A 13,187-nucleotide genomic window follows, 5' to 3' on the forward strand; every position below is an offset into this window, starting at 1 on the left:
AGGCCAAGTGTGGTAAAATCTTAATATGTAAGGTTTAAAAAAAAAAACAGTTAATTCTCTGATCATGTAACAACAGTTGCAAGAATAAATAATTGTCTTATAAGAAATACAGTATTCTTTCATAGGCCCAGCAGTCATATTGAGATTTTCTTTTTACATTTTGTATTGAGAAGAAATGTTTTAAAGGGATTTTAGGCTAAGTACGCAGATTCATTTGATCTGGCTTTCTGACTTACTGTAAACTTGCTCTCTCTTTGTTGAATTTTTTTTTTTAATTAACATGCAAGTGAGTCCAGGTTTGAACACCAGGTCCAAGCCAATGACTGACTTCAATGTCTGCTTTTATCGACAACATTGCATTTACAGGAAAGTTTGTTGCAGTTGCTGTAGACTTTTCTTCTCAAACACAAACAAAGAAATCACAAAACCAAAGGAATTGCCAAAAAATAGTCTAGACAGTTTGTACTTCTGTGCATATTGCATATCCTTTGCATTTTATGTACTAAAGCAACTAAAGTACTATGTTTGGTTACAGTAAAAAATGTAGTGCACCTGTAGCTGACAGATCACAATACTTGCAGATTCCAATATTTCACAGACTTTACTCATTAAAAAGAAATTAGCATAAAACCCTGAAAACAAACAAAAGTTTCTCTATTTCTCTTTGTGTTTAGATGTCCCTTCCTTGTCATGGTGGCATGATAGCCCTACTATAGACCTAAATCTATAAAAAGTTATAAATAAGCTGTATGATTTCATTTTTGAAACGGAACTGTAATTTTCCAAGACACCCACAACTGTAATGCACTCAAACTGGAGTGAATATTTGCTTTTCTTAATCCATGATTACTTTTGGTTTTGGAAAAATATACGTGCTTGTGAGCAGGCTATTTACCTACAGTAGCTGTATGTGGAACTGACTCAAAATAAATTGTAGTGAAAGAGCATGTCACTGTACTGTACTGTACTAAATATTGTCCCAGTGCAATGGTCACAGAATGAGCCTAAAGAGATTTTCACAAGATGCAAAGCAACTCAATATTTACAGTATCCAAAAAATGTCAAACCAGATACAAAAAAAACCAAACAAACAAACAAAAAAAAAACAAGACGATGAAACAATCCGCCCCCCAAAAACCTCACCAATCAAAGCAGAAACATTGCATGAAAAAATAGACATCTAATTACAACAAAGACACATCAGATGACAAAGGAAAGACAAAAAACAAAACAAACAAGAAAAAAAAACAAATGTAAAATTACCACAAACTAAATCAAAGCAATTAAGAAAAAAAGGCTAAAAACCCAGTTTTACTGTCTGGCTACATTTTAAACTAATCCACTGATGGTATCCAATGCTGGTTGGTGCTAAAATGGCAGACTATTTTGGGATGGCAAACCAACTAAAACAATCCCTAATATTAACTGTGCGTCTTCTTTCTCGCATAATTGTACCTCTCTGTTTCCCTTTCTCTGTACCTTCTGCAAATATCGCCGGCTTTGGAACTGTGTGTTTCTAATGGGAAGTTAGTAGACCTACCAATCTGCTCACCATTTTTTTGTTGCTTCTTGTTACTCTTCTTTGCTCTCCACTTTCCACTCACCCCAACAGTTTAAGGCAGTGGGCCGCCGTTCTTCAGCACCCACCCACTGATGCCCAATGATCGATCAAGGGAATTTTGTCTATGTATTAGTATAGTCTTGACTTTATTATGTAGAATGATTTCAATTGATGCTATATAACCTGAATTGAATGCCACTACTTAGCTTATGGAAAATTGACACAGTGTAAAACTAATAAGTCATAAACTATCAATAATTCTGAGCTCAGGGGGCCAGTATTTCCAACTGTATTAAAACTGAGGACAACATCAAACTAACACTATAAACTAAAACCTCCAACAGCATATAAAACACTGGGAAATGTAAATAATGTAAGAACAAAGACGAAAATAACTCAAATAGTCAGCAGAAATTTAGAGACCTTACATTTTTTTTTAAAATCAATTTAATATTTGGCAAAACAAAAACTATTAGTGCCCCATCACAACTAAATAAAATTAAGAAAAAAAAAACATAACAACTTCTGGGCATTCAGTCACAAAGTTTTGCAATAATTTAAATGTGATTTTTTTTTTTTTTACTTTAACTTGTAAATATTTTGGAATCAGGCCTCCATTGGCCCTGATTCCAAAATATTTACAAGAAGCTCTGCTTCAGCTGCATGAACAGAATCATGAGCATGGGATGAAATCAGGACTCTGCTGATAACTGCTTCCCTATGTGGCAGATTGTGTTGGATTCCCTGGTAAACCTCCTATGGTAGATGATGTCACGCAATTCCAGAATTCATCTGTCAAATGACAAAAACGCCATTTTTGGTGAAGACAGTTAATTGACACCAATCACAGAAATAATCAGTCAGCATAGGGCGACGTTTTCATAATCCGTATTTGCAACACTCGATTTATAGGTATTTTCAGAATCCTCTTCAGCTTTTTGGATAAATAAACTAATTTAGTGGACCTTTCCCTTTCGCAGGTAATGCAACTTCTTACATAGTCTGCCGTTTAAATGTAAACGATGCTTTTGCGTCTTTTTGAAGGATAATGAAGATGACGATGGCACAGTCAAATAAAAAGTTGTCTCCAGCTTGTACACCTGGAACTATACATTGTGCAAAACGTTTTCTTTCATAGGCGACCAGCGGGCCAGAGGATTATGTTGCATGAGTCTCGAAGAAGTGTCCCCAGAGCTTGGGCGAGTGTCGGGGTCTAAACTAACTAAGGCACAACAATAATATATCTGTAAATTACCATTCACCTGCATTCTATTTAAAGATGACTCATCTTTAAAATATATCACTTCTGGTTACAAAACCTACACTAAACTTTGCCTTGACTGCTCCACTTCCGGGCAAACGTCACACTGGCTCCTTTCTTCGGTAAAAACCAAATTCCAATTCCTGGATTTGATTATGAATCACTGGAGGCGTCTGCGTGCGTGTGAGTGCGAGTGCTAAGAGTTTTTTTTTTTTTTTTGTCTGTAGTAGGGGGGGAGGGTCGAGTCACGCCCACCAAACTGAGGAGCTCTCAGAGGACATTAAATAAGACCTGCAGGCTGAAGGGTGAGGAACGGCGTTACGCCCTCAGCTGCAGACTCTCAGACAGCAAGACCTCAGCAACAGCAGCAGCAGCAGCAGCTATGGCTCAAGGTGAGTTGTACGCGGCCTCCTGTTTGTTAAGCGTAGTTGTCATAAATTACCTAAAGTTTTGAATAAGATTCCGTGCATCCAATAGGCTAAATTAATGCTTTATATCTACCTTTATAAACAGCTGTGCATTCACAGTAAGTTTGGTTTTTGAACTGACTAGCTAACAATATATTTGACATTGAGTTTACTTTAAAATATTTCCTAATAGGTATGCATGTATGTTTTAATGCAGCTCACTTGTCATCACTTCAGTCTGGGTGAAAGTCCAATATAGGCAAAGTTTCACATCTCTATAATTGGCAGTAGGTTTGCTTTAGAGGTCATACATGAGGATAATGAGGCAAATGTGAAGTCAGCTTTCACCTTCCATGGCCCCGTGCTGCTGGACTCAAGCAATCGTTTGTCAGAGATCAGAAGGATCCATGTAAAAAAATGTTCCTCTCTCATGTTGAAGCAGTTGATTGTTGCCCTGGGGATTAAAACTTATAATAGCATCTGAGAGCAGCTGTAGCCTCCATCACTTAACTGCTGCTATCTTTGTAGGCACCCACACCACCCTACAAGTAGTTAGCCTAAAACCTAAAAGCCTAAAGAGATATCAGATCTTCCTAAATAGGCACAAAATCAGTGTTCCAGGTTTGCACTGAGCTACCTCTAAAGTGTGAAATTGTTCTTGACCTGTGTGTGTGTGTGTGTGTGTGTGTGTGTGTGTGTGTGTGTGTGTGTGTGTGTGTGTGGGCAACATTTCCATATTACAAATATGTGAGGATGACTAAATGCCTCTTCAAGTCTGTAGAATTTAAACCAAAAATTGTTGTACACCGGTAAATCATTTGCATAGATTAAGAAGCATATTAATAGGTCAGTGCTATGTGTCCGTCATCTCTTAGACATGCAAATTATTTAAAATTAAAAGTGTCTGTGATGGAGCTTTGAAATTATCAAGAGTGTTACCTGCAACACTGAAAAGATGTTATTCATCTAATGGAAGTTTGCAGATTTATTTTTCCAAGATTAAAATGGTATTTACTGTACTAAAATACTAATCCGTGTGAGATTTTGTTTAATGTCCTTATTAGGTTTATGTTGGCCTCAGCGCTGCTTACTGAGACATTGTGTGGATCATGGTTGGTAGAGTGGGAGTGAAGCATGGGTGTGCACATTAGGTAAAGGTTAGGGAAGAAGGCAGGGTCAAAGCTGTGGAATCTTAGCTCATTCAACATTACAGCTCTGTGCTGCTACGAGTTGTGCAACCCTACAGAATACATTGCAAGCCAGTTCAATGACCACACATGTATACCATCTGGCATACCACGACTAAATCACCTTAAACGGCACACACTGCTGCACTACAGTCTGGGAGCAAATTAGTTATGTAGCTATAATACTTTCCCAAATCACGAGAGAAAGCCAGAGTCTCAATGCACCATTACTGTGTTGTTTCTGAAGCTTAATATTTGTAATTGTTTTCAAATTGGATAAGCTGAGAACCTGTTTTATTCGACTGTCTTGCCTCGAGGTACAATTAAAGAAAACTCTCACTTCAAAAGTAAAAAGTAAAGAAATCCCAATATCTAAATTCCTATCTAAGCGACATTCCTATAGGCCTATTAAGTGTTATATAGCATGTGTGCTGTGATGCAGTTCAAATGTGAGTTCAACAGCTGAAGAGTATCTTCACAACAAAGCCTTTAAATCCTCTGACTGCAATCTCCAGCTGTCCCAGAATAGCAGGCGTTGTCATCTTTAAGGCATTTGCTTCATGTAGATAAACTAACATTACTTCAAACAGGAACTGAACTAAAGCCAGGTTCAGTAAAATTTGAGAGAGAAGTACTGAGGAATGGTCTCCCCACAGACTCAGTGTAAAACAACAGGGAGTCTTTGCAGCTTAGTCCTTATTTACTCAAGTCCTGACACCACCACTTCATGCTTGTTTACAGTTACAAGCTGTCTTAACATAAACAAATAATATATTTGGGGAGGGCAATGGGGGCAACTTTTTCTTCAAACAGAGAGAAGTGGTTGAGAGTGAGAGTCTCTTTGTGTTGACCTCTTTCAACATTCACAAAAAAAGTCCTGAGACACAAAGTTTTCTTTTTATGTTTCATAAATGATTGTGACTGCAGTTTACAGAATTTGTAGTGGCTTTATTGATCAGATATTAAGCTTTATGATTTTATAAATAATAGGAATAACAAAAGTTAGTTTTTAGAAGATACAAAAACCACATTCACAGCTGCAGGATTAACAAATTCTGAAATTATTTCTCCTTATTCCAGAAAAGTCCAAATTATTATTATCTAAAATATTAGATGTTGTAAATTAAATATCCCTAATCCAGTGCTCCAGAAAACACAATTGTCCTCCTCTTAAATTAAAATATGAACAAAGACACTAGCTGAAGAGTACACAGTAAACTATACAACTGTTATTCTCAAAAAAGTCATGTTTACCTTTTGAAAATTACACTGAATATTTGTTAAAGAGTAGTAGTGGCTCAAATATATAACCCATAAACTGGTAGCTGAGCTATATGTGCACTGTATTTTTGATCTACATTATCCTCTTGTTTACTTATTTCTGTGCTTTAAACTGTCCTTCTTTACTTAAAGCTCTGGACATTGATCGCTGGAACCTGGAGTGCGAGTTCAACAACACTGATCATCGTACTGATCTCAATGGGGTGGATCGTCTGATCGTGAGGAGAGGCCAAGTGTTCACAATCAGCTTGTACCTTCGCTCTGGAATATACCAGCCAGGAGTTAGCTCTCTTAACTTCATAGCAGAAACAGGTCCTGCTCTCCTTCTGACTCTTTTACATCTTTTAAAATCATGCTGTGTAATGGTTATTTGCAGTCAAATTAAATATTTAGCCTAAAAAAATAATGGAAAAGAGCAGTTATGTTGATGTGAAAAGAAAAGTAGGCCATTTTCCCTTGTTAAGTAGTCAGTGATACTTTTGTTGTTCCCACTATTAAAATCAACCATTCATAGATCATAGCTGTGTGTCTTGATGAAATTTTCTGTCAGTGTTTGAAGAAAAACACTGCAAATGATCCATGTCGTCTACTAATTTTATATACTGATAAAAACTTTGAGTGCACCAGTTGCTTGTCATAAAAGTGCACTCGTTTAAACAGGAAATGTTGCTTGCCAACAGGAAAGCATTTGTATAATTGAAGATAACAATATCATCGTCTGAAAGTCAAGTTTGTATTTAATGTGTGGGGCATGACCCCTTAATCTCAAAGACCCTGTCTGCTTAATTTGGCTGGAAGATGTCAAGGAGCTCAATATTTGGACCTTAATGACCCGACAATATTTTAAGTTTTTACAACTTAACAGAATTTAACTCAGGTCAGTGAGGAAGACTAATCCCAATCAGTTTTGTTCATAATTACGTACCTTTGCACAACTAACCTTCTGTGCATGAGAAGCAGTGCCTCAGATATTTTAACTAAATTTAGAGTTTTGGGAAAAATGGCAAAAATGTACCCTGTGACTTCCCATTCCCTAGACACAAATATTTTACTAAAATGTCTTGGCTTCCTCCCATGTACAGCCTCAATGTGGGCTCTAACCATATTTATTGTCACACACAGGTCCTCAACCATCTGAGCAGTATGGCACCAGGGCCTCCTTTGGTCTGTCTGCCAACATTGATACGTCCTGCTGGAGCGCTGCTGTCATTAGCCCCCCTGGGGACACAGTGGCCCTGTCCATCTGCTCTGCCCCTGATGCACCTATAGGCCGCTACACCCTGACCCTTGGGGCATCAGGGCAGGTCAAGTTTATCCTGCTCTTTAATCCCTGGTGCCCAGGTGTGTAAACAGACTATATGTCAAAGTGTTGAGTTATGGAGCTTGTGTAGCAGTGTTAGGCTACACAGTGCTTGGATGCTTGACTGGGCTTAAGCCAGGAGCTATGTAGGATCAGCGGGGAAGAAATGATAAAAAGGAATGATAGTAGGTAGTATGCTTCAGTGATTATTGCATCATTTTGAGAATAAGTTTAACATTGATCGACATGATTATTTGTTTTTATGCCAAAGAAATGTGAGTATGGCTCATAAGCTTACCTTAGAAAACACAGTGGGAAATCGCTTAATAACACATATCACATGCATTTACGCTAGACGAAGTCTTGTATGTGAAAACGACAAATGCGTAAGTGCATTGTATTTACTGTATTTGAGCAGCATTTTATCAGTGTCTAAATATGGAACATATACATGCTACAGACACTATTGTCTTGTCACATTGTGTAATTGTTGAGTTGTGTGTTCTATAGCTGAGAATTATTAGAGCATGACACCAGTGATGACCAAGATAGTGATTATTACTTGGTGTCAGAAATTTTACATTCCTGCTCACTACAGATAATTACACTGACTGTCTCACTATTGACTATGGAGTAGCGAATTAGGAAGTAATTGTGAACACAGACTACATTTTGATCTGTGGTAGTCACTCTTTATTAGTAAGAAGGCAAAAAAGAAAACATACAAAGTTTCACATTTAAAATGCCTTTAATTAACTTACCCGGGGGTTAAACAATCTTCTTTTTGGGGGGGGGGGGTTGTTTCCAAGAAACAAAAGACCTGTATTACATCAGTCCTGTTCCACATAAAACATGTATTGGCAAATTTATTTTATTATTTGTGATGTCTCTTGGCAACAGCTGATGCAGTATACATGGACAATGAGCAGAGTTTGGAAGAGTATGTCTTATCTCAGGATGGAATCATCTTTCGAGGCAGCTCCAAATATCCCATACCTACTCCCTGGAACTTTGGCCAGGTACCAACACCAACACTGAACCCATCAGTCTCACTTCATCATACACTACTAGGCACGCACACCATGTGGTTAAGGACTCATGAGGTTTATTCCGATAATAAGTAAATAGCCACGTATGAAAATATTTCTGAGGTTACATAACTGACAACATGCACTCATATATGAATATGTGACACTGAAATGAGGTGAAATATTTATAGTTGAGTTTATTGAAGTCAAAGAGGAGTGCTGGCTTTAGCCTCTTCTTCAGTGTGTCACACTGTTTGATTAACTTGGCATTAGCAGAGAGTTAAATACCAGTGAAGCATAGAAGTAAGCTTCTAATTTGCTGTGTGCTTCTTGCTGTCTATTTATGAATTGTTAAGCCAACAACTTTAGATTTCTCACTCAGATTATTTTTACTGTACATTTAACACTGACGTTTAATTAGGATTTTACTTGTTTTGTTTTTGTACAGTTTGAAAGTGGAATCCTTGATATCTGTCTGAGAATTCTGGATATGAATCCTAAATGTCTGAAAAATCCTGGCAAAGACTGCTCTGGGAGGAGAAATCCCATCTATTTGTCCAGAGTGTTGAGTGCCATGGTGGGCCATATTAAATTCTATTACTTTCAAATGCTTTTCTGTCTAGATTTTGTGTGTGTGTGTGTCTAGTAAGAACTTGACATTATAAAAGCTTGCAAATTCCAATTATGTTACACTCCTTTGCCTGTTAGGTGAACTGTAATGATGACAAAGGGGTGTTGCTGGGACGATGGACAAATGACTACGAAGGAGGTGTGAGCCCCATGTTCTGGAGGGGCAGTGTGGAGATCTTGCGTAACTGGGACTCGCAAGGCTGTCAGCCTGTTCGTTATGGGCAGTGCTGGGTTTTCGCTGCAGTGGGCTGCTCAAGTAAGATGAGAATGAGTGGAGCTTGGTAGCCTGTCATTGGAAAACAGTTTGATTTGTGTCAGCTTAATTTGTCTCAAACAGACACCACATAACATCATACTGTACATGTAAATACACAGTTGTGATATGCTGTAGGCCTTCTGAGAGGATCACAGTGCTAATGTAAGTGGGTATATACCCTGTCAGTTTCCAGAGCCCTCGGTATCCCCTGCCGTGTCGTCACCAACTACAACTCAGCCCATGACAGCAACAGCAACCTGGTGATTGAGCGCTATGTTAATGAAAATGGAGATCTCATTCAATCCAGAGAGATGATCTGGTAGCTACTCATATGTGTTATGAACGTATACTTTAATGTATTAACATTAGTTTGTAGTTATATGTGAAATGCATATTTGTATAAGTTGAGGTGACTGTGTCTGATTTAAATATGACAGTAAGAGAGTTATACATTACATAACATTATAAGTGTGTTCTCCCCTTCTCTCTGAAATGTGCCAGGCATGCAAACCAACATACTCAACACAGGGGACACAGGTGTTAAATGAAAGATTTCTTAATAAGCGAATACTGTAAAACTGTTAAATGAAAGGCACTTGGTGACTAAATTAGGTTAGTGGTCAGCTTAAAATTGATTTATTTTTAAAAAAAATAATTTTCACTGTCTAGATTTACAAAGCAGAAATTGTGCACTTAACTGTATTAAAAACATCCGAACTGAACAAGTACAGGTATGAAAACAGAAAGTGAATCAAGTGTAGCACTCAGACTGATGGAGCGCTTTGTATCTGTAGGAATTATCATTGCTGGGTGGAGAGCTGGATGACCAGGCCTGACTTTAAATCTGACTTTAATGGCTGGCAGGCCAGTGACCCCACACCTCAGGAGAAAAGTGAAGGTAACAAAAATCTGCACCAATGAGACCACAATGGCATTTTCAGGGAAAGACCTTACTAAGATGTATCTGCCATTTTTGCTTTGGCGTTTTCCTTTCAGGGGTGTACTGCTGTGGCCCCGTCCCTGTCAAGGCCATCAAGGAGGGAGAGCTCACATTCAAGTATGATGCCGCATTTGTCTTTGCGGAAATCAATGCTGATGTAATCACCTACATGAAGAAAAAAGATGGCAGCACATCACATGTCATTAGCCCTTCAATAGTAGGTCAAAAGATCAGCACCAAAAGTGTGGGCAGTGACGCCCGAGAGGACATCACTCATCTCTACAAGTACCCTGAAGGTAGGAAGCCCCATCATGCTACATCTGCTGTATACATTCCTCCTTTCATTATCAGCATATCTTTCAATGTACATGAAGTTCACTTTTACCTTTGTTTAAGAAAGTCAACTTATTCTCTTTCAGTCATACTCTCAATGTAAATTATATAATGTTAAAAGTAGCTAAAATATAAAACCTTTGTTACTCGTTACCAGGCTCTGATGAAGAGCGGGAGGCTTTTGAGAAGGCGAACCACCAAAACAAGCTGCTCCACCAGAAGCAGAATCAAGGCCTACATCTCACCATCAAGGTGACCGCAGAAATGAAGAAAGGCTGCGACTTTGATGTGTTTGCTGTGGTTACTAACAACACACAAAGCGAGAAAAAGTGCCGGCTGGTGTTTGGGTCTTGCGCTGTGTCCTACAGTGGGTTTATGGGAGGAAACTGTGGCTTTAAAGACCTGCTCAATGTTGAGCTCTCACCAGGAGCAGGTGAGCTAAAGTTAGGTGCAATTGTTTTGCATCACTGTATTTTGAAATAACAAAAATAGCTAAATAAATAGATTTCTTTCACCAACATAATGTTTAATGCATAGTTGGCTAGTACACATTTTCCTACATCAGAAATGAAAGTAAATTTGTAATTTATTTTTAGTAATTTATCAAGAGACATGCAAACTTATTTAACTATGACTTTTTTTTTATACAATACTTAAACATTTTTGTTACTTCTGATGATGAAAAAACTTTTTTTACTAGCTGAATGTGCATTTGTATTATGTTAGGTTTAGGCTTAAGTTTACTCACTTTACACTGAAATTACATGTCCTTTTTATTTTTTTTATTTTTTTTTTTTTTTGTCTAGAGAGAAGGGTACCACTCAGATTGAACTACTCTAAGTATGGCACCCAACTGACCGAAGACAACTTAATCCGTCTGGCAGTTCTTTTGTTTGACTACACCACCAAAGAGACAACACTGACAGTGAGAAACATTGTTCTTGAGAATCCTGAAATCAAAGTCAGAGTAAGTACATTTACCTGCAACAAAGACTCTATTTCCAATTTCCACTTAAATTCTATTTGACCATTTAAAACCAATACCTGCTCTGTGCTTTGCAGATCTTGGGTGAACCGAAGCAGAATCGAAAGCTGGCTGCCGAGATCACCCTCCAAAACCCGCTGCCAGAGCCGCTGGACAACTGCTGCTTCACCATTGAGGGGGCCAACCTCACAGGGGGAAGTGTCATCTCTGAGAGGTAGGCTCATAATGGAAATATTTGACTTCAAAATTCTGAGATTATGATTCTTTGTCCTAGTCCTGGTGCAGAGCTCACTGACAAAGTGCTGTTTTACTGGAGCAGAAGATTTAGATGGCATCTGCTAACTAGTTACTTAATATACTGTAAATGCAGCTTTGGATTTCTGTCTGCGTAAAACACAGTTTCAATGTTTGGCTAAAGCTTGGATGTGTATAGAAATCAAAAGTATATTTCTCTTAATTAACCTTGACTTTACCGTGGCAGCTCGCTCTGCACCAGTTCCTTAAATAGTCATAACTGTCTGTCAGTGGTAATTGATCTACTTATATTTATGCAACCACAGACTGTTATACAGTTCTCCTTTGATATGTCATTGAAGTAATGTTTAAATATTTATCTCACAGACTGAACTCCTCAGTGGGACCAGGGGATGATGCCAAGGTGAAAATCTACTTCACTCCCACCCATTCTGGGCTCAGAAAGCTGGTGGTCGACTTCAACAGCGGCAAGCTGTGTCATGTCAAGGGCTATAGAAATGTAATAATTGGAAAATAGAGCCTTGCAGCTTTGACAGCCTACTTGAAATCAGTTTTCATACCCTTCTTTTAGGGAGTCTTTATCTTTTTAGTCATTTAGTCATTTCAGCAAATGGGTGTTTAAAAACAAAGTATTTTTCTGTTCATATGCCTCAGATTCTCACTGTATATTGCCAACTGCTACAAGTATATTTTTATGCTTTGTTGTTAAATGGGTTATTGTTTTGTGATAATATTTGCCCCAGCCTGTCTTCACTTAGCCTTTGCACCTAATCCTGCAGTTTGTACTGTGGTGTTTATGAACTAGTTTCACCTTGTTGGTTGTGGTAGTGAGTAGTGCCTTTCCAGTCGGCTGCTCAGGTAGGATATTAATGGCTATCTGGGTGTAGCTCTCTGCAAATATTCTTCAGTAGCAGAATATCTCCACCCACAGGAAATATGCTGGTCATAAGGTTTCATTGCATTCCACAATACATCTGAATATAATAAACACATAAGCTATTGTGCTTATTTTAAACAATTTGTTCAAATGTCTACTTTTATCCTTCAATAAACATGAACTGGGACTGTCAAACAATGTGTTCCTTTATAAAAGGATAGTAAATTCATTCTCCACCTCCTACAGCCAGTGAGTAAACACATAAACCATTTCCGATCTTCTTTCTTACATCAGGATCATTTCAACATACACCATGGTCTAGTGGCTGCATATTCAATATATACATCTTGTATTTTAACTATCAAGTATTTTTCGAGACGTGTTATTACAAATTGTCAATTCATTTCTGAAATACACATTATTGCACCATGTAGGCCCTATAATATCAATATAACATAACAACACATTGGCTGTACTACTGATCTAATATTATTGTTTATTGAAATCTACGATTGACTGTTTTCTGGTGATGGTGTTTGGAAAGAAACAGTTCTTGTGTTTGTATTTTCTTTTTTTTTTCCAGTGTTCTATAGCACTGACCATAGGAAGGGAGTCCAGTGTGTGAGGAGTCTGCAGTGAATGTTTTATTAATTGTTTTTCCCTCCTTGTTCTCCTACTTGAGCTGTACAGTTCCTCAGCTTTGCTATAACTCTTTCATGTATTCAAAAAGTTAGGGGGAGTGCTGCTCTCTGCTGGTTGGAAACAGCATTTTCAAGTGTTTGAAAGGAGGCTGTGGGATGCATTATTTGTGCTGAACAGCAGCTGGCAGCAACACCCAACTGTTAACCACATGCCCTGTTCAAAGTTGTTGTTGAGTGAAACTAGT

The 13,187-nt window shown here is 38.0% G+C and overlaps 1 protein-coding gene across 1 annotated transcript; it reads left to right on the top strand.

The window, feature by feature from the left end:
• Positions 1–3,044: 3,044 nt before the first annotated feature.
• On the top strand, positions 3,045–12,442 carry tgm2b (transglutaminase 2b). The gene is made up of 13 exons (XM_067505565.1): positions 3,045–3,214; positions 5,830–6,009; positions 6,820–7,038; positions 7,898–8,016; positions 8,474–8,602; positions 8,734–8,911; positions 9,098–9,230; positions 9,706–9,809; positions 9,908–10,147; positions 10,342–10,617; positions 10,991–11,151; positions 11,247–11,383; positions 11,791–12,442. The coding sequence occupies exons 1-13, from the start codon at positions 3,205–3,207 to the stop codon at positions 11,939–11,941; spliced, it is 2,037 nt and encodes a 678-aa protein (XP_067361666.1). The 5' UTR covers positions 3,045–3,204; the 3' UTR covers positions 11,942–12,442.
• Positions 12,443–13,187: the final 745 nt, after the last annotated feature.

Source organism: Channa argus, chromosome 5 (genome assembly GCF_033026475.1).
Source record: "Channa argus isolate prfri chromosome 5, Channa argus male v1.0, whole genome shotgun sequence".
In the NCBI taxonomy this organism is placed as follows: domain Eukaryota; kingdom Metazoa; phylum Chordata; class Actinopteri; order Anabantiformes; family Channidae; genus Channa; species Channa argus.